Source organism: Poecilia formosa, unplaced genomic scaffold (genome assembly GCF_000485575.1).
Source record: "Poecilia formosa unplaced genomic scaffold, Poecilia_formosa-5.1.2 Scaffold157, whole genome shotgun sequence".
NCBI lineage: Eukaryota > Metazoa > Chordata > Actinopteri > Cyprinodontiformes > Poeciliidae > Poecilia > Poecilia formosa.
The window spans coordinates 964,493-986,916 of NW_006800096.1; the positions used below are offsets into that span (position 1 = coordinate 964,493).

The 22,424-nt window shown below is 38.1% G+C and overlaps 1 protein-coding gene across 1 annotated transcript in view; it reads left to right on the forward strand.

The window, feature by feature from the left end:
- Positions 1-22,424, forward strand: part of LOC103146371 (ATP-binding cassette sub-family A member 1) — a 209,605-nt gene that overhangs the window by 42,482 nt on the left and 144,699 nt on the right. The window contains exons 4-10 of the mRNA XM_016677511.1: positions 181-274; positions 682-823; positions 912-1,051; positions 4,321-4,439; positions 5,131-5,328; positions 11,546-11,632; positions 11,762-11,957. Of these exons, the coding sequence (XP_016532997.1) occupies positions 181-274; positions 682-823; positions 912-1,051; positions 4,321-4,439; positions 5,131-5,328; positions 11,546-11,632; positions 11,762-11,957 (976 nt within the window). The remainder of the gene's footprint in view (positions 1-180; positions 275-681; positions 824-911; positions 1,052-4,320; positions 4,440-5,130; positions 5,329-11,545; positions 11,633-11,761; positions 11,958-22,424) is intronic.

The window sequence follows — 22,424 nt, forward strand, 5'->3', positions numbered from 1 at the left end:
ATTTACAGTATGGCTTAATTTCTAAAAGAGTTGAAGGACACTGAGAATTTTTATCTTTTGCTTTGTGGAGATTCAGTGTTGACTGATGAGAACACAATGCAAATTACTTCAGCTGGCATGACTTTTAAAGATGCTTTTTATAAGCAAAGCATTTGAATGAAATAAATGTCTGTGTTGCAGGTGCGGCTGGTTGTGGAGCTGGTCTGGCCTCTGTTTCTCTTCTTCATACTGGTGGGGGTGAGGGCCACCAATAAGCCAATTAACAAAGGCCAATGTAAGTACAATAGGTTTATCCTGCATATAAAATAGTCAGGCATTTTTGTTCCTTTGAACATTTGTTCTCTAATGAGTGAGATTTTAATTTAAACTACTTTTTGCTGAGGGAAACATGTCCTAAATAGACACATATATACAAACACTTACTATCACAGCTCAAACTACCAGTCCAAAACAAATTGGATGTGAAATTAAAAGAATCTCATCTTTATATGAATGGATCATAGAAATATAGTTGTAGCTCACACATGCTGACATCTGGATAGTATGACCAGAGTTGATCAAACATTTTAAAGTCAGGAGATCTCATGTAATCGCTAATCTTTACCCTTCAGTAAGGTATGATCAAAGAACATGTGTTCATCTCTTTTTGTTTTTTTTTTTTGTTGTTTTTTTCTGATTCAGGCCACTACCCAAACAAAGCCATGCCATCTGCTGGCGTACTTCCCTGGGTTCAAGGAATTATATGTAACATCGACAATCCATGTTTGAGCCATCCAACGCCAGGAGAGACACCAGGTCAAGTGAATAACTTCAACAACTCCATGTATGCTTTGGGATTACATTCATTACAGTATTAGTGTGGCGTTTTACTTCAACAATTTGAGATCTTCTGTGTCTTTTCAATTCGCTAGAATTGCTGGGATGTTGATTGAGCTGCAGTCTGTGCTGGCAGACAGGTCTGTTCTCAGTAAGATGCAGTTGCTGGCAGATGATGTTGACCAGTGGACTTCAGTACTGTCTAAAGCGGATCTTGGAAAAGGGAATCGGACTGGTAAGCAGTGGGTACTGGCCAACAGAGGGCGCAAGGGCGTCGCCTCACCACTGACCTCTCATCACATTAGCTCGAAATAAGATATAAAATAATAACCAATAATAAAATAAAATATTTGGAAAAATTCGCATAATTGTAGTTGTGTCAGATAAATATTTTCTAGTTGATAATGAGTAAAGTTGTTTCGTTCATCCACGTTCTCCAATTGTTTAAGTATTTCCGCCCCAGTGCGCAAAAAACATTTGCCCCTCTCATTAAAAGTTGTACACGCGTAGTCGCTCCTCTTCACTGTGGGGCGCACCACTCCTACGCCCAGAGCTGGATGCAGCTTGATTTGCATACCACCGCCCTCCAGTCAAGTCGGGGCTGACGTCACATCCGTCAGTCATAACGTTCGTCAGTCGAGTCGCGGAAATTGTGACGGTCAGCTAGAAATGCGAAAAGAAGCAAGATATAACAATAATAATAATAATAATAATAATAATAATAATAATAATAATACAGTTAAGTCGCTTAAAATAATACAGTTAGAGTGAAGAACTAGAGGTGAAAGAGCTCGGACCTGATCTGTCGAACGTCACAAGGCTAGGCTAACTGCATGTAGCAAGGCTAATGCTTTATTCTGCTCTGCCTGCCTCCTTTTTGAAACATCGGTATCTTACCCAGCATGGATTAACACAGTTACGACTAACGAGGTGAGATAGAAGTTACATGTGTAGTGTAGGTCTTCATAATGTTTTTAAGGGTAGAAGAGGCCCTATATAATATAATAGTCTACATTTTATAGTTCCTATGTGAATTATAGTCGTTGCTATTAAATGTATCGCCTCGCTGCCTTGGCCATGCGCTCTATGAAGAAGAATCTTTTCAAAACCGTCCCTGACTTAAACCACAATTTACTTCCCTCAAAGGTAGAAGGACTAAATGTATACAAAAAGTAGAACACCACATGGCATTATAATGTTACTTTCGTGGTTTTCATTCATGAAAATACACTTGTGTGATACCTTGGTATATGTTTTGATTTGATGAATGGCCATTTTTGGACTAAACCCCACAACTGCTAAACATGATGGGAATGCACAGTTTCAGTGGTTTGGGGTATTATTTAATTCTGCTAATTTACTATAAATAAATGGTATCTTCCTAATTAAATAAAATATTATTCATGTTATAGCACCCACCTGTCTTGTGGGTGAGGTCAAATTTGGTATACTCATAATCAGCACAGTGGTACCAGAGGAAAATAAATAAAGAAAGAAAGCCACAATAGCCCTGTCATGACTTTTATTAAACTGCACTCAATCAAGGAAAGTATCCCCTTCATGTGGATGACAAGTTGGAGGATTTGTTAGGCCCCTTTATCCCTTAAAAACAATGGTGTGTGATTATTTATGATGCAATTTGCTATGCAGACTGACAGATCGTTTGTCTTGATAAGCTGCTGTTTTGCATTAGGCTCATTTAGTCTGATGATATTCAGATTTTCATACTGCACCTAATTTGCAAAAAGCCAATAGAGGTAGGGAGGAAGGGAGGGCTGTGCTGCTCAACAAGCGGCCTGTGGGCCATTTGCATTTTGGGGTCGCCGGCTTGTAATATACAAGATTAAATCCATCAAAGATCTGAGCCTGGACATAATTAATGGCACTTGCCGTCTGAGGCGAGAGCACGAAAGATCATTAAAAAGGAAAGGGAATGGAGTGTTATCAAAAAGGCTAAAATGGCAAAGGTGATTGTGTTGTCTTCTCTTTTTTTTTGTTTTGTTTTGACCATGGGCTGATTAAGAAGACCCAGGTGGTCGTTTGTGCAAAGCATGTTCCGTTTCCTGGCCATCCAAACCTCCTGCAGTCATGAAGAGCATAATAATTGTCATCAGTAGAATTCAGAAGGTGAAGGCTGCGTTTCCGACGATGTAATTAATTCTAGTCATTCCCACAATACATCTGTCAGAACCGGACCTTTCCCACCCTATCCAGATAATTGACTGTAGTACCCATATTACAATTACAAAAGCTGTAATTGAATTATTTTATGTGGTCCCTTCATCATCAGCTGCAGCACAAGTTGGACTCCCAGGAAGCAGAAAACACGCACAAGAACGGAAACGGGTGTGGGGTGTAGGCACGCAGGAGTGGGGACCCCTGCTGTGCGGCATCATTGTTTCTTTCAGTGATGAAGTGTAACAATAAGGCGATTTTTTTTGGAAACCGCCTCTCCTTTTTGGCAGCTATTCAACAGAGAACACTTTGGTAAATGCGTAGCATAAAATTGTCTCGTCGTTCGCTCTCATCCAGCTGAGGTGTTCATCCCTCTTGCAAGGGATTTAGCTGTAATGAAGAAAGCTTTTATTTATTTTTTTCTTTTTTTAAGGGAAAAAAAATAGAATAGAATTTGTGTTTCTTTGGTCATTTATTCTCGACCAGTATCCCGTTGAAAGATGACCTCCTTCTGAGTTTCTTACTGGCCAACAGATTCCAATTTAATTTGTCCACGTACCGTTTTGGCTTCCTGTGGAAGAAAACAGGCCCGCAGCAACACAGATCCTCCACTGTGCTTCACAGGGTGCATGAAGTGATTTTCCACATAATCATTATTTGTGCGACATCATAACAATATGCATTGCAGAAAACTCATCTTACCAAAACATGTTTGCATTGAAATCCTCAGTAGAGTTAATGTGAATATAGAACAGAAAGTAGTTTAGCACTTTTCAGAAACAACCCGGATGTGAATAGTGTCCAATGGATTTTTAAAAACAATTAGCGACCAGAAGACCGTGCAATGAGTATACTCAATTTAGAAGTTGTTTTTCTTCCAGGAACCAGCCCCTTCATTGAAAACCAAACAATTCACCATTTTAAAAAAGTGATTTTGCTTTTGGTGTTTCACCTTCGGCTTTAAAAGCTGCATGCTGCATGTTTCAAAAATAATATCAGATTGTTGTAGTCTTTATTTACCATGGCATTTAAGATGACATCATCGGCATGTAGAGTTGGGATATTGCGACACGTGTCATGAGCCTACAGATTAGTTCATTTTTGTTTTTGTGAAGAGGACGCAATCAAAACTCGGAAGGATGAGCAGAGAGTCGTACGTATGCTTGTGACCAAAACAGTCTGAAAATAGTTTTTGTTTAAGACAAAAACATCAAATATGCTTTTTATTCTTTTCTCGAGTTCAGTCGCATTTCTGAACCGCATGTATAGCTATGCCTATACAAAATGTATCTGTAAAACACTGTTTTTCCATATTTCTTTTTTAATTAGTGATCCTAAGACGTACCCTACAAGACAGTGAAACCTTCAGCGCCCATCTGACAGAGGATTTGTCAGTTCCACCAGACGTAGAGCAAAGCCTCATGGATGCGAAGATTCAGCTCGGTTCTGTAAGTAGTCCTCTGCCAAGAAAACAGTAAAGCCACGTTCCCTCGGGTACCCATTCCTTTCATGGTTAGTGTGACCAAAGCAAATTAAAAACTATTATACTTTTTCAAGCAGCAAAATGTGCCAAAAAAATAACATTTCACAGCCAGTCCGGCAAGAGAAGCCTCTGTTTTGACATTCAAAGTGCTCTCCGAAGCTAATTTAACAAAGTGCAGCTTCAGTTTGCTGAAGGCAAACGAGTTTATCCAAACGTCTCCTGCCTGATTGTTTAATGTGCATTAAATGTTATCAGATAACCTGGAAATAATAAAAAAAAACACTTTTATTGAGATATTCATGGAATTGCAGGCTGTTTGATGGCTAGAGAGCCTGGACATGTGAAAACTGTAGCAATATTGTATAAAACGGGTGAGAGGGAATTTTGAGCAGCCAGTCCATGTGCAAGTTAAGAGCATAGAAACTTCCTGTCGTGGGTTGTAATAAAAAATATTTTTTCTTGCATATTGTTTTGATCCATTCATAGCAATTAGAAAAATTATTTCTTTTTCAAATGACCTGGAAAGCTACAAAGAGTTGCTTTGATACATTTCAGTACGTATTTTTGCTACAGGGTTACAACTAAATGGGAGAATAAACCCCTCGTGTGTCAACTTTTTGCCAATGTTGTCGTTTGTTTATTTTTGTTTTTTTCAGACGACAGGCATTCCAAGGCCTGACAATGTGAGGAGCATCTTGTGTGAGGGGACAAATCTGGATGACTATGTCCAATTTAGCAGCCAAGCTGAGAGGGAGGCTTTTCAAAATGTCAGCTGCTCCCTCAGTCAACAGCAGCTGATTAAAACCCAGCAAGTCCTTCTACAAAACGTGGACGTGAGGAAAGTGCTTTCGGAGGTGAGTCTCCTCCTCGCCAACCTCCGCTGAGCCAACATATTTCAAAACTTGTCTAACAAACTTTTGCTTAGCAAGTTTTGAGCACTTTGGAAAAATTAAAAGGAATCTAGGATGATAATAATATTTAGTAAGGGCTTCACACTGACTGGATGTAATAAAACTGGTCATCTTAATAAAAAAAAAAAAAATCCTACTTCGACCTCTGCAACGCTGTATGTTTGGATTAATCAAGGCTGTATTAAAAATAAGAATTTAATGAGAACTGAATTTTTTACAGCGTTCCAAGATGATTTAAGGAGTGGCAATTTTAATAGCTCTAATATATTTTAAGCCTCCTTTTTATGAGACTCAAACAATTTTGGATTTTTTTAATAGAACTGGAATTAAAAGTTAACTCACAGATCGTGGATTCGCCTTAAGAATTATAATTAAAAGAACATCATTTAAAACCTGTAGCATCCAGTCAGCCCAAACTCCATAAATCGTTGATTTACCTAAATACTGTTGCTGTAGTGCAACAGTAGGTTGTCTAAACTCTAAAGTGTTTTTACACAATCATATTTCACAATAAAATCATAAAACAATACAAACGATCTACATTGACCGTTTTCAAGGGGTCATCATTCCAACCACTGGTTTTACCTGCATACTACTATTGACAAACAGCTAACCTGTAGTTAGTTTTACGTTTAAGATTCTTTAAGTTGTAAAACGTAATACAGTAATAAAATTAAATCATAGCTATCCATATTTGACATGCGGGGTTGACCTATAGAAGTTATGTTCGATCATTGTTTCTTTCTGGTTGAATCTGTTGACTTATTTTGCACTAGCAACGACTAAAACTGAATTTGTTTATTTTTATGGCTCATCGCTTAGCATAAAAATTGGAGCAAATTTTTCTATGGCAAAAAGTGCTCTAAAAAAAGTTAAATGTTTGTAGATTTTGACCATCATTTGATAAATTGGTTAAAAGACCATCATCATCATTTTTACCAGAGCGCTTTTTGCATTTGGTTGATTCTCTCCTCGTGTTTTGGTCAGATAAACAGTAAAATTGGCTTTCTTTCACCTCTTCCCAATTTTGCTGTCAGAAAGCAGGACAGAAATTGTGACTGAACAGTGTGTGGCCCATTAAAGTTCTTTTTTTTATAGCGCCTGCTTTAAAAGCACTGGTTGGTGCTTGAATTGGATAAACTAATCACCTTTAGGGTTAACACTTTATTTGAAGGGGGTTGAATAAGACTGTCATGACACTTTCATAAACATGACATAACACCTGTCATGAACATGAATAAGTCTTCATGAATATTTATGACTGTTGTCATAAAGCGTCATTCGGTTAATTATGACACTTTTAATACAAAGTTGACATTATTCAAAATGTCTTTGTTATGACAACTTGACATTAACCAAGAAATCATTACTGTTTAAACTTTACCTTTAATAACATAAAGTTACCTAATTTTTAAAGTGCAATCAGTAATACTTTTATAACAAATTTATATCAGAAAGTGGCACACAATTATTAAAATACCTTCAAATTAAAATGCATCTGAATTTGACCCTCTGTTATCCTGTACCTCCTAATAAAAACGAGTACTGAGGGAGGTTGGGGACATGGAATCAGACCGAGTCATATTCACTACCAAGACATTCGGTTGGACTAAAGGAAGCTCTGGAAAACCGTTAACTGACTCGGGAAGGGAAAAGATGTTGCTGCGTGGTTTGAGGGGGCAACTGCGGTCCTGAACTAAGAATATTGTCGAAGGGAATTGAAGAAGACTTATCAAAATGTGATTTCATCACTATTACAGAGGTGCCAAGGTGGTTAAAAAGCTCCCCAGTTAGATAGGTGGCACAGAGGAATAAGATTTGGCTTGAGACGCTGAAGCCTCAAGCCAAATCTGTAGGAGCTGTCATGGTCGACGCGTCTGTTTAGTGTCGCATGGAGAACTGGGACATCACTGGTAGGGTGACATCCTGGGCAGATAGTCCTAATTTTTAAGCAGCAGGACCAAAGTGTGTGTCGGAGAGGAAGATCTTACTGACGATTGAACCTTGGACCAAAGAGGAGTCCAAGGTTTTTGTCCCGGCCGTGAAAACAGTGGACAAGGTTTATACCATTGCGGAACTGCTGAGCAGACGCATCCAAAATTTTTGTACTTTACAATTTCTTTTTGAAATAGATAAGATAAAAAACTTTATTGTCCACAGAAATGGAAATGGAGTTTTTGCAATCAGTCAGATGCCTCCAATAAGAACATCAATTATAACACAACATCATAAACATTTCCACATAATGCATAACAGAAAGCTAAAACGTAATCTGCACTGGCGAGTTAATTTATTGATCCTCTGGTTTAGGAATTTGAAAGAATACGGCACACAATAGTTTTTTTTTTTTTTTTACTTCGTTCTACAGCAAAGTATCATCAATCGCTTCCTGGATGGCAAAAGGTCAAACTCACTGCTCAACACATGAGTACATTCTCATCACATTCTGTTCGACGCCAAGCATAATGTACCATGAACAGACTAACTATATTAGATGATACATATTTTGGACAGCAGTAATTAATTTGGAACGCACTTTCATATTTATCAATGTATCGGTCATTGAGTTTTCCATCACTACGTATTGGAAAAAAGATTTGCAGCTGTAACTGCAGCTGTTTTTCCTTTGAAAAACTGTTGGAGTAGGGAGTCTTTTGTAAAAAGAAAATATTAAATTGAATCATTTTTATCCCAATCCAGTTATGTGCCACGTTGTGATGCTCATTTACATGAAACTCTCGTAAAATACATTGAACTTTGTTGTGATTTTAAGGGCGTTTTGTCGAGTGCGGCGTTGATAATGAAACTTCTCTGAATCATATTCTGTCTGATTAATGTAAAAAAAAACTTTCTGAATAGAAAATATGAAGAATTGTCATTGAATACTCTAAGCTAAACATTGCAAGCAATACCAAAACACTGTCGTAGTATTGTCATATGCTTTTTCACCTGTGAACCTGTTCAATATATGCAGCTACATAATAATTACTCTTTAAAGCACATGTTTTCCTAATTTATAAAAAAAAATAAATATCTGCCTCCGTTTCCTTTGGGGGATAATGAAAGCCTACACTTTTCTTTGACTTTATCTTTGAGAGAAAATATATGGGACAGAAAATCCAATAAATAAGTGATAAGGCAGGAAGTTCGTAGGAGAGAGCTTTTTGAACAATTTAAGCCCACAGGCGTTTTCAGACGTAGAAAAAAAAAAGGGAGGCCCAGACAAGATATGGTGGAAAAGCTCTTCAGCGCCGCAAGCAGATAGATGGAAAAGAACATCAGTGCCTTCACACTTAAAGGTTGACATTGCTGAGTGATTGTGATAACAACAACGGCACAAAGAAATAGACAAAAGGAAGGAGTCAAAGTCTATAAACTGATCTTGATGTAGTTTTTTTGCACCTTTGTGTGTGGAGGAAGTATAAATATGTCGTTCTCAATTATCAGAACTTCCTGTTGTATGCATATTATTTATGTGAGATTGCAATAGTGTTAGAATCCCTGGAACTTCTTCACATTTCGTTAAGCCGCACAAACAAACATTAGTGCATTTTTATTGAGATTTTATGTGATACATGAACACCAAGTGTACAGATTGCGAGGCAGACGCATATCTTTCAGTACTACAATGGGGAAAACAATGTTAGTCTCTGTAAGTACAAACCTGGTAGAGCCATACCCTAAATCAGAAGTTCATAATGTTGGTCCTTGGGGTCCACTGTCCTGCATGCTTTAGGTGTGTCCCAGCTGCTGCACACCTGGCTTAAATGACTGGGTGATTAACAGGCTTCTGCAGCAACTGCTAACGAGGTAATGCAATCATTTGAATCAGTTGTGCTGGTTCAAATAAAACATACAGTACGGCGGGCCCTGAGGACCAGAGTTGGGGGACAGATGCTTGACAGATTTAAATTAATACAGAATTCGAAAACCATCTATCATTTTCCATCCGCTTAAAAATTATGTGGCATTCTGGGTTGGTCTGTCATACAAAACGTCGATCAAACGCGGTGAAGTTTGCGGTCGTATTGTGGTAAAAATCTCGGGGGGATATTTTTCCAAAGCGCCATAAAATCATCCTAATTCTTGCACTAAAACAAAATCTTGCAAAACAGTGACGTTTACAACCAGAAAGCAGTTGTGATTTGTGATGGTACCGACTTGATGTACCTCTTAATTGGACTCCTCATCCGCTGATCATTACCAGGTGATTTAGCGCCATCTTCCTCAAAATTAGGAGACTCCAGTGAATCCCATTTTAATTTCCTTCTCTCATTAACAATGAAAGTAAATATCCCCTTCCATTTAAATAAAATATTCAAGCTTTTATTTGAACAAAGTGGTTTGTTTACTTTTTTCCTCCTAAAAATAGTTCCTTATAAATATCCTTTGTGTATTATCCAGACATGACATCTACTCTCAACTTTGTTGACCCTTGTTCTTCATGCGTCCCTATGCTTTGGGAGTTAAGCCGCCAAAGACGAAGCAGACACTCATAATAAAGGCTACCGCTGACACTTGATGCATGAAGCTGACGGTGGTTAAAAGGGCGTGCCATTTATTTCCCCCTGATCGCATTCATATCGTAGGCTTTCAGAATGTCACAGGAACGCTAAGTAGTGCTAATGCCAATCTAATGCAATTGTGTTTGACCAACGCTGAGACAAAGGTTATAATTACATCAAATTATGAGGGAACATAAACTACCCTTCGTGTTGACTGGCAGTAAAGATGTCACATCACCTTAAAATCGTGTTGTTGTTGTTGTTGAGGATTGATCTTGTGATGAAAACTTTGCTACAGATCTTTTAACATTGAGCAATGAAGATTTGTCTTCTCATCCTCCTCACCGGTTGTGGTAGCAACAAATACTTGCATCCTAAGTTAGAGAGGTATTTGTCCAATTTTAGGTTTTTAAACTTTTAAAAATTGGTTGCCATTCTTGCCCAAATGGACCAGACCTCTTTTTCTCCACCTGAGCACGCGCTCTTTCCCATTTTCAACAATAATTGAGAGATTGTCAGTCATTTTGAATGTGTGCTGATATTAATAGCCGATATTTATTTCCATCTTATTTCTGTTTGTCTCTCTGAAGGAGTAGGGATGGAGGTGGGTCATGTGGTATTTGTTTGGAGACGGTTATCGTGATGCAGTTCAGGGTTAGGGGGTGTTTAACTGAAGCAGAAGCTTTTATATAAAAAACAATCCAATTTGAAATGCTTCAAATGTTAAAAATCTGGTCAGTTTATTATGTTACCTTTTAAGGTTGTGAATGAAATATAAAAATGCTACCTTTACATAATTTAGGGGAACACACTAAACTACATGTTATCTTGGTGGTTGTAACAATGCTGTTTAAAAAAAAGAAGAAAAAAAGAAATATGATGGCAGTTTTTGTTTTTATATGCTGGTAAAGAAAACCGACAATATTAAGCATGACACATTAATAACCATCAAACTGCACATTGTAATAATTGAGTAAAATATGCAGCAGCTTAGATTTATGTTTTCTAAGCACAATTAAAATACCGGACATGCTGCTGCACAACTAGATTTTTCAAGGCTTTTGTGCCAGTGAAAATATTTTTTAATCAGGGAAGCACATTAGTAAGTCTGTTTGGAAGAAAATGAGTGTGACCCTGGAAATTTTAATTCAAAAGTTCAGATGGCGCTGGCCCACCGTCCCCCTAACATGACAAAGGACTGCCATGTTTTGAACTCCCACGGAAAAAAAGAAAAGAACAAGGGGATGGGAAAGGATGAGGGAACGGATGAAAGGTGTTTTTTTCCTTCCTTTTTCTTATTCACATTACCACCACTTCAGTGTAATTGGACTACAGAAGGTAATACAATTTATGAAGAGAGGATAGGTTTTTTTCTTTCTTTTTTTTTAAAACAAATACAAATTTGAACAGGTTCACTTTTGCAGCCTCACATAGGATTCATTCCTGAACTGCACTGTATTCAGCTCCATTCAGCTAATAGCTGTCTTGCTGCAAATTTTCCTACATGTGCTATGGACGTCTGTGGCTCCTCTGTAACTATAACTATAACTGTAACTACTTTGGCCAAGTGACATGACTTCTGTAATGTTGCTGATAATTTTACTGTCAATGTTTGCGTTGTGGCTAATATCTCTCCGTTTCAATTATTCCTCAAGATCCCTTCAGCTGCAGACCTGAATCCAGTGGACACAGAGGCACTAATGACAAAAACCAGTGCAGACGCACTGCCATTGATCGAGAATGTTAGTGTTAATTATCCTCACTCTTTTTTTCTTTTGAAGAATCTAAATATCCTCTAGATGATAGGAATGTTATGTAAAAATAGTTTTTCCTCCTTCTCTTTTTTTTGTTTTTTGTTTTTTCTCAACCAGGTGGTCAGGCTGCGGAACTCCATGAACTTTAAGGCAGCAGAGTCCCTGGATTTTCGGGACGACATGTTTGGGAGCGTCAACATGCTGCTCTGTGGGAAGCAGCCTAACCTCAACTTCACCAAGATGACCTTCGGTTTTCCTTCACCTACGCAGATGGCTAACAATACGTCAGCTTCCAGCATGGGCAACAGTTCCGGTAGGTGCCGTAGGGATGTAATTTCTTTGCGACATGCAGTCGCTCAGATCCTGTTTTCCAGCTGTAGGTCTGCACTAAATTTGATAACAGCATCCAGCAAAAGTAGAGGGGAAAAAAAAAAGAAAAAAAAAAAAAGAAAAACAGAAGCCTGTGATGCTTAATGCGGGATGTCACAGGGATTGATTTGTGGTAATTTTACTGCCCCACATTGCTTTTCATTGTGCTGCATTCTGAAAGTAGGAAATTGCTGGGAATTACACAGGATTATCATGGATGGCAGAACATCCCTGAGTGTTCATAAAGGCTCCGTTTTATCTTTTTTGTATGAGAATCCGAGGCAGTTTTGGTTGAAAATTGTTGAGGAAAAAAAAAATCAGAATTTAATCATGCCGTGCACCAGAAATGGACAATTTATCATGTTAGGGGAGCTGTTGAAGAGACAAACACTCAAAGTAATTATATTTCAGCAATTACACAGTTCAGACAGATTGGAGGGAAACCTCGTGCATTTCCTGTTTGCTGGTGGGGAAGAGAAGATGAATTAGCAGGGCATGGTTGCGCAGTGCTGCCAGCTGTGCAGGTTGCACAGGATGCGGCCACTTGCGCACATCCAGAAGCAGGCACCTGTGACACAGTCGGCCCCTTCGCCGGAGCTCAGAAACTGGGCTTGATTAGCGATGCATCCTTGCAGATTGAGTCTGCGGCCCGGCATCTGCTGTAACCAATCAAATCAGCTCGATTCATTCCATTTAAAAGCTGTTTGGTCCCCGAACCGACAGAATGATGTTTCGTTAATGCAAAGGAAATTCCACATCAGATTCTCCCAAGCGGGAGTGAATGTTTGGATGGACCAGAACCACATGGTGCACACATACAGCATGCTAAACTTGGACACACTGCTTTCAAAACTTCCCACAGAGGACAGATGGTCCACGAAAAGTCTTGATGAAGATTTGAGTCTGAATTAGCATTTTGTGATATTTAGAAACTGCAATGCTACCGTGGCAGCCATGTTCTTCAACTAGTTGGTAATTATAGTGCTGGGTTCAACTATTACCGGGATTTCTGTGAAGATGGCTGAGTTCACCTACAAGTGGTTTCCTGAACAGTTTTGATTTTTGTTTAAAAAGGGTCTGGTGGTTTGGTGTGACCTGTCAATCATTGCTGCCTTAAGTTTAGGGGGGGCAAAAATTTGAGTTTTCATTTGAGAGTCAAACTTGTGGCTGGTTAGAATGGTGACGGTTCCAAAGCAGATTTGTAGCACTTTAAACATTTACAGTCTTTCATGATATTTACAATGCCACCACTTTTCCATGACATATTTATTTAAATAGAAGTGTTACTTTCATGAACATAACGGACCACATTGCCCTCAGATGTTCAGGAATAGTACTGTTTTACATAAATTGGCCAGAAGGGGATTTTGCTTGGCCACAAGCTGTACAATTAAAACACTATTTTAATTAAAACATATATATTTTCAACACACAATTTCATAAAATTAGCTTTCAATAAAGCGAGGCAAGAAAAGCTATTAGTTCAGCTTGGCGAACAATCGGATTGCTGACGTCTGATTGGTTGTTTGGACTGTCGCTAAACTGGGGCTTTTCCCCTGAGAAATTTAAATCAAACCGAAGAATCGTTTAGGCCAGCCGGAACGACGGACGCCATGATGGATGCTAACATGAATGCCAAAAAGATGATCATCTTCAGAATGTAAACTGGTTCAGATCTGTTTTTACAGCCTATTCTGCAGATGCTTCCTCAGTTAAGTAAAAACCCAACACAGCAGCAGTCACACAAACAACATGAAATGTAATCCAGATGCCTGAAGGACACCCGTCCAACCAATTACACGCTATGTAATCGTCATGAGAATGTCAAGCCGTCGTACTGCTCAGGAGTGAGACGGATTGTGTCCCTTTTATGAAATCAATCCTAGAGCAAACATAAAAGTTAGTTAAAGTTAGTTATTCACAGTGAAACTGGTCTTTTAGTGGTAAGGGCAGAAATGCCACTCACCAAAGCCTTCCCACGGATTTCCTATACATTAGGCGTACATGTTTTAGATGTTTGTCTCCCGTATTGATAATTCGCCGCAGTGCAGGAATCCATCAATATTGTAAAGTTAAAACTTCCTCCACACCGCTGTGTGCCTAGTTGAAGTGTGAAGCTGCTGATTAGAGATTTATTCCAAGCAGTAACACAGAAAACTGGTTCATTTACACAAGTTAGAAGAAACTGGAACACTTCCTGCGATTATAACACAAGTGTACTCATGCTTGATTGATTTAATTAGTAAAAGCTGAAATGTAGATTACATAAACAGTTGTGCATCAGCCTTTGATCTAACCTGGTGTTCTCATTGCAGTAAAGCTCGTGTTTGATGTCTGAATTATTAGTGTATAGTGTAAAGGTTGAGGACTCTATCAAGGTGAAATGGGCGCACAGGGTATGCATGCAAGGATTTTTGTTTCTCTTGTCTATGGAGCAATTTGTTAAAGACAAAAGGAAGGAAAGTGCAAATAAGGTACATCCATGTCCTGCATAATAATTTGAAATGATTAAAGTGCATTTAACATATCTGCTTCTGTTGAAGATAACAAATACAGTGGGTTGCTCATTTTGAGACTGGGTTGCTAAAAGTTCTGATTTTTATTTATTTTCATAATTCCAGAGAAACAAATATAAAATATGTCCAGTCTTTGTAGTTTCACCAACAGACTTCTTTAGTTTTACCTTTTATTTGCTGTTATGAAAATATTTTTAGAACCTAGTTTGTCAAAAGATAAAAAAAAAAAAAGTGAACTGCTTTTGAAAAACATGTCAGAATTCTCAGAAGCCTGAGAGATTTTGAGTATGCAGTTGTATTTATTTATTTTGTTTTGGTTAAAATCAGCGCTTGCCCTCTTAAATACTTTAAAAAAGAACTCAATAATATGCAACCTTCAATTTTGAAATGAAATTACTGGAAATAAATTAACTGGTTAATAAATTACCCTTTTTGTATATATTTGTAGTTGAAACTACAGATAATTTTTTAAAAATTGTTTTTAATAAAAAACAAAACAAAAACTATGTATCCATAAAAGCACAACTCCAGGTTACGGTGTGGGGAGCTTAAAGAATAACTGAATGAGCTTGCACCATAAACGCTCTGAGCCTTAGATGTGCAGCGAAACATCTTGTAGCCCTGTGCTCATTAGAGACCCCACAGTCCTGTTTCATTAAATGCTTGCTCTTTGGAGAAAACTGCACAAAATTAGATTCTAATAAGAAGCTGCTATTCCTTGGGAATAAAGTTACTCTGAGGAGTGAAACTGCATGCTCATGCCAGTGCAAATTAGCGAAGACAGCGTACCCTACTTACATAATAAGCAGTAACATCTCAGTTAGCATGCTAATGGCTTTTTCAGATCTGCTGTAGCATTTCATTGTGTTGGTCTATGTAAATGGTCCTGGGGTATGCAGTATGTCTGCATAATGGCCAATTATGCCTCTTGTGTAAGTCTAAAAGTACTCTCAAGAGGACCAGGGAAACAGAGGATAGATCTCCGGTTTTTGCCAATGAATCAGCAAAATCTCTTTATTGGTTAACTTTGGAGAATAACCTTTGTGTTGCTTTCGTAAAGGAAATGGAACTATATTTCATAGAAATATTGCACTGGTTGTTTTCTCAACTACTTATTCAATGGCGGCTCACTTCAAAATGTGAAAAACTAAATTTGTTTCACATTCTGGATGAGCAATGTTTGCTTTTCATCCACATTTGAGGATTTTCATAAAAGAACCACATCCCATTTGGTGTCCAGACTTCAGTAGGTTAGAGTCCAAGATTTGACAACAAGAAACAGACATTCAGTTCTAGGCCGGAAACAAGAAGGAAACAAAGGTTCATTTTATAATGGATAAATAACAACAACAACAAAAAAACACATTGATGCTCCCTAAAAACCTTTGGAAAAATATTGAGTGAACTGACAAGTGAAAAATAATATTTTCAGAATCTTGTTAAATCTCTTGTAAAGCTAGCACAGAGTCATATAAACATTCAAACATGCTGGGGGTAGCCCAAGGCTACTTTCCTCCTAAAAGCCGTGGATGACTTTCCATAATTAATGAAATCCATTAATTCTCCTCCAAAAAATATAAATATATACAAACAAAATGAAAGTTTTGGAATAACCTTTCAGTGAGTTCTTTAGATGGTCCTTTTCTGACGTCCTGAATGAGTCACCAGTAGCTACTCTTAGTAGCCCAGGCACTCCTGAGAAGTTTTTCGATTATTCCATGTTTCCTCCATTTGTGAACAGAGTTTCTCTGTGGTTCATTTGAGTCCTACAGCCCTAAAATTTAGCTTTAGCACTCTCTAGAACCTTGCAATCATTTGTCCGCCTTCATGTTATCGAACAGGTTCCATGTATGTGATCTCAATGGTTGAGATAAACCTCAACCATACCTTAAAAAATGTTTCAATTTTTTTTATTTGCTTTTGTCTAAGTCTGCATATATTCTGTCTCTCTAAGCAAATGAAATAATCCGGAAACGGCATTTGCCGTTTTCCCCGGTTATCATTGTCTGATATTTGAATTGGCTTGATTTCAATCTTTCAAGTATAACCAAATAGGAAAAACAAGATGGGTTACTGAAGTGAGCAAACACTTTTTTATTTTCCAAAGCATCGTATAAACATAAACTTAATGCTTATACGATGTTGTTTTGAGGTGAGCTATCAAACAAGAAAATATATGTGGTGTTTGTGCAGTCTTTCATGTGGTTCATAGTTATTTTCTCAGTATCTCAGTGCGTCATGCTGGTGGACTAGGTTGACCATAAATACACGCAGAGGCTCGGAACCTGTAAACAAGGAACGACACGGACGCATATACTTCTCCGTCTTTTAAATTAAATGCATGACAAATCACAACTGTGTAAACTATTACACCATAAAATGTTTTCATGTAACAGCTGGAGCTCACCCAGGAGTCCAACGGGCAGCTGTTGTTTATGTAAAATGTCTGTTACGTCATGGCTTAGCTAATCATTATGCCGTTTTTTTTTTTTTTAACTTCCTCTTAAAATACCATGCTGCACATTTAGTTTTATTTTAATAGTATCTTTTGTTACCTTTGACATTTTTTTTGTTGAACATTTTACTTTAAAAATGACCTACTCTAACATAATTCTATCTTAATTTATTGCATCACAGTTCTATCGGTGCAGATCAGAGGTTGTTAAATTTCTTGTTCAAAGGTCCAAATGCAAAAAGCAAGTGGAAGCCAATACATATGGTTAGAAAGACAAATATAGTTAGAAATATAAATGTCTGTGTGTGTGTGTGTGTGTGCGTGTGTGTGTGTGTGTGTGTGTGTGTGTGTGTGAGTTTGACAGCACTGTTTCACAGAGGTACTGAATTGAGCCCCTCTCTAGGGTACAACTCAAATTGATTAAATTTGTCAGGTAAGTTGAGGGGCTGGCTTAAGGCTCCAAGCAATTATTTTACCGTGGCTAAGGCTAGTGTATAGACCAGCTTGTTGTTTTGTCTTGTTTCAGTGTCTGTTCGGTAATAAACTAAGCTTCTGTTGTCAAAAAAAAAAAAAAGCCACAGAGACTTGGAGAATATGTCACCTCTGTAATCTGATGTTCCCTTCAGCACAGAAAATATACAAAAATGATTTATCTTTCCCAAGACACAAAGGTGATTCATATTAAGCTGCAAAGCATTTCTCACTGTCACCTTTATTCTCACTTTATTGTCGAGAAACGCCACCTCTCGCTTTGATTATCAGAATACATTTATGGAGGCAGGAACAAAACTGCGCGTGTCTTTTTATTTAGTCCATTTGTCAATTGCTCGCAAGTTTATTAAAGCACTTGACACAATGACAAATCCAAGAATAACAGTGAGCGTTCAAATGGGGTTTTTAAATGTCTAATGTTGGGAAGAGCATGGTGTGAAGAAGCAGTTTGTTACAAAGTTGAGGGGCAGACCCAACGAAGGCCTGATTTTCCCCTTTACTGTGATATTTTACAAGTGAACTGGCCTAAACAGGATCAGAATTACAATCAATCTTCTGCTCTCCCGGGAGAAAGGTTTTACTGATAGACCGGCCCACCAGGTCATGTCTGCATGTTTGCACTTAACAGAAGTCATCCCACTGGTGCCAATTCAGCAATTTTCTCGCTATATTGAGTATCATTTCAGGCAGCAATCGTCCAAAATCAGTATTGGCAGGTTAGGCGTTTTAAAAAGATCGGCGATCGGCCAGAAAACTGCAATTGGTGCGCCCCTAATGATGTGTAACGGTTATGTATGAGGACAGAGATTACAAAATATCTTTTCACAGATTTAGAAAGATTCAAATGATTCATTCTATTCATGCAAATGGTGAGGAACAAATTTCATCAGGTGTTTTCATCATTTTCCTTCTCTTCATCAATATTCTTTTGTAATAAATATACACATTTACCCTGCTGTGGAAAAAATAGAGTTGGATAAATAAGTTACTAACATTTTAACGTACTTCATTAGGTATTCTATTTAATGTTGGGAGTTGTAAACACACTACTTTTCTTTTCTTTTCTTTTTTTTTACTCCTCCAGACTATGAAATTACTGCCTTAAAGCTAAATTTTAACTTCTATTTAATGCCCAAAATTCACATTTGTTTTGTGAAACATAAAGCACATCTGTTTTTGTCCCATCAGCAGAACAGCTGGCCAAGTTTAGCTACACAGCAGTCTATTAAACAAAACAAGTGTCGATTTTACTCAAAAGAAAAACAAGCCCTGCAGCTTTGTGGGCTGAAACAATAAGTAAATAAAGAGAAGAAGTTATGCATTTGTCCTGTCGGCTTGGATTTCATTATTAAAATGCTTGACAATCAAGTTAAAACAAACATGGTTGGAGAAATCTCTTTTTCAATTGCTCATTAAAAATGGAAACCTAAGCAAATTTTGAACTTAAGCGTTGAGATTCTTTGAGGATCAACATTATAGACCAATTTCCCATTTATCATTTCATATTCTGAAATGATAAATGGGAAATTGAGTTCATGGAAAATGCTGGATAATTTCAATTCGGCTATGGTTGTTTCGTATTTGGGTTACTGATATTTTTTTCTATCAACACAGAGCTTGCATCTGCATCCACAGAGAAGATTGTATTGCCAACATCAGAAAGGACTGTCATAGTTTATGCAGTTTAAAGAGGATTTGACAACAATGAGGAAATGAACAATATGTCCGGGTCATGAGACAAGACATAGGGCGAATTTTTTATTTTGTTTTTATTTTTGTAATCACTGTTTCTCTCCATGTGAGTCTCTTCAGGTTTAAATGCTGTTAGTCTTACACCAGATGTGATGCAGACCTTCGGGAGGGTTGCTGGTGCCTATCTCCAGCTAACGTTCTGGGCGAGAGGCGGGGTACACCCTGGACAGGTCGCCAGTCTGTCGCAGGGCAACACAGAGACACACGCTCACACCTAGGGGCAATTTGGAGAGGCCAATTAACCTGACAGTCATGTTTTTGGACTGTGGGAGGAAACCGGAGTACCCGGTGAAAACCCACGCATGCACAGGGAGAACATGTAAACTCCATGCAGAAAGAGCGGGGCCAGGAATCGAACCCAGAACCTTCTTGCTGCAAGGCAACAACTCTACCAACTGCGCCACTGTGCAGCCCCATTTCTGTACAGTCATATTTTTTATTTTTTTTATTTTTAAATCGCTGAGTTATGAACGCTGGGCTTAGCTGCGGGGGGGAAAAAAGGCCCCTGTGCCATAGATGTTCTAGATAAGTAATGGAGCAGTTTTGGTAGGTTACCCTCGCCTGGGAAGGTTCACCATTGCCCCATGTTTTCTCCAAAAATATCTTCGCAACCCGTTATTAGCTCATAGCTCTTATTGATTTTGTTTCTCATCAGTGCTTGAGATTCTTTAGATCAGGGCATGAAGTGTTGCTTTTTAAGATCTTTTGTTGAGAGTTTACTTCAACAATCATGATCAAATACATTGATATCAACAATTTGCATCACATTTGCATATTATGTTTCATTCTTCCATCAAAAATAGTTGGTAGAAGTATAAACTTACTATATTCTTAAGCCAGTCAACTACTGCTCTATTATTTACAAAGGTTACCATTTCAAAAAAAAAAAAAAAAATCAGTCATGCTACTGCAAAAATAAAATATACACAAAAGTTTAAATATTGCAAAACAGAAACAAATCTTCAGCTGCAATATTTTGAATATGTCTCAGTGTTTACTGTCCAATATTAAGCAGCTGTTCAAATGATTCAGTGGTTCTACGGGTCTGCCAGTAAAGGACTTGGAGTGAAACTGAGTCAAAATTATGGTCAGTGCCTGTTAATGATTTGAACGAGGCAATTCTATTTTCACAAATATTATTATTATTATTATTTTTTTTTGATAGATTTGTTGTTTACTCTTAAAAGACTGATTACATGTGACAGGGGAAAACAAACAACTAAAATATTCTTGCCTGAATAAATGTTTTCATCTGGCCCTACCTAATCTCTGAGAAGCTTGCTTTTTCTTTTACTTCAGACAATATGAATCCTGGGATTGTCTTCAGAAACACTGACAGGACAATTTATGCCTGTGGATGTAGTGAAATCAGAAGTTTATTGTCTTTATCTTGTCACCTGCTGTGTAAAACTTTCTTACTGGCAGTCTGCAGCTGCATTCAGTCAAACCCTGACATGTCTCACCGGGCGGCTGGTGAGACATGTCAGTATTGCTAATGCTTTTTTTTTTCTTCTTCTTCTTTTGTGAAACACCATAAGCTTATAAAGGATATTTTCTAAAGAGGAGTTAGTTTTCCAATCAAACCAAAGCGCATGTTGAACAGACGGTTGCTGAGCTGAACGTAATCCACACTGCTCATTTCTCGAGTGTTAGGATTGCAGAAAGTGCCATCGCTGCAGCTTGCGAAGAGAACAGGTGGCCGGACCCAACCTAAAGGGAGGCCATTAGCCGTGTGTGCACCGACCTCCCTGGAGCACCAGGGAAAGATGACCAGCAGGCAGAAGGGCTAACATTTAATTGCACTAAAAATGGCCTCTAAACTACCTCTGATGGGAGACATGGCTGCCCTGGTGAAATGAGAGTAGAGAGCTTGGAGGCACCGAAGTCTTGATGGTAAAAAAAAAAAAAAAAAAATAGATGTGGCAGGAAAAAGCAACGATGCACTGACAGGCGTCGGAACAACGGGGAGAGCCAGACGGCCCTATTGAATGGCAGATGACGCACCACATCGATCGGTTGCTTGATAAAGTACCGCACTTCAAGAACGACTCATTCGGATTCAAAACAAGTAAAATGAAAGTTACAGAACAAGCCTTCGATGTGCTCCAGGTGCTTTTGCTCACAGCACAGACCTCATGTAACTTACAGCACTCTCACAACGTAGCAATATTCAGGTTGGCAGAAAAGTTAAATTAATAATGATCTTGCTGCTTCTGTGCTTATTGATTCTTCTTCCTTTTTTTTTTTTTTACTTGGTTGATAGAAGTTTTTCGGTATGTAGTCTGGTGTGGACCCTTGACTTGTGTTTACTTCAGCCTGTCAGTGTTTTTCAGTAAAAAACAAAACATGATAAACACATCCTCTCTGCAACTTTCTTTTTCCAAAGCTGCTGTAGTTATAACTAAATCGGTGTCCATTCAATTGAGTGATTTTTATTCACTGACTAAAATTTCCATTGAACGTTTCACTAATAAGGTCACATTGAATCCTCCCAAGTATGGTAAACAACCACTTACTCTCCAACTTTGAACCAAGTTTTCCCAACCATCTAAAGCTCACTCGATTCTGATCTTTCAACCAGCAGTTGTATTATTCTTCCAACAATATGTGGTAAAAGGCTAAGTGCTCAAAACCACTTCATTTCAAAGCGTTGTCATAAATGCTTTCATAATTTCTTTTGTTTCAAAGTACCTGCAAAAGTTTAGCAAAGAAATCACCTACATCTGCCAAGCCAGTGACTGTAACTGATTGGAAAATGAACAAGTCCTTAATCAAGGCTACGGTTTATATAAAGACATCTGTGCTGAAGTGCTCTGATTGGATCGATATTTTCCCCTTGTTGACAATCTTTCTTTCTTGCCATGTTCTTTAAAGCCATTTGATGTGTGTCTTCCTCGCACTTCTTAATGTTAACTGCTGCTACTAGGGAGATTCTCAAACATAGAACCCCTCAAACGGCGCGTCTGTACGTCAAACACATTGGGTTCGTTCTTATTTCCTGGCCATATTTCGTCAGCAACAGAATGGCGAGACGACAACACAACACTATTATTTGTTCAGGTCTTCAAACAGGTATACAATAAGCATATTGTATATTTCATTTCTAACTTTGATGGAAGTTAGAAATCAAGTTTCAAACTAATGAAGGGATAATTTGTGTGATTTTGCCTGAACAAACATTTATGGTTGAATAGGG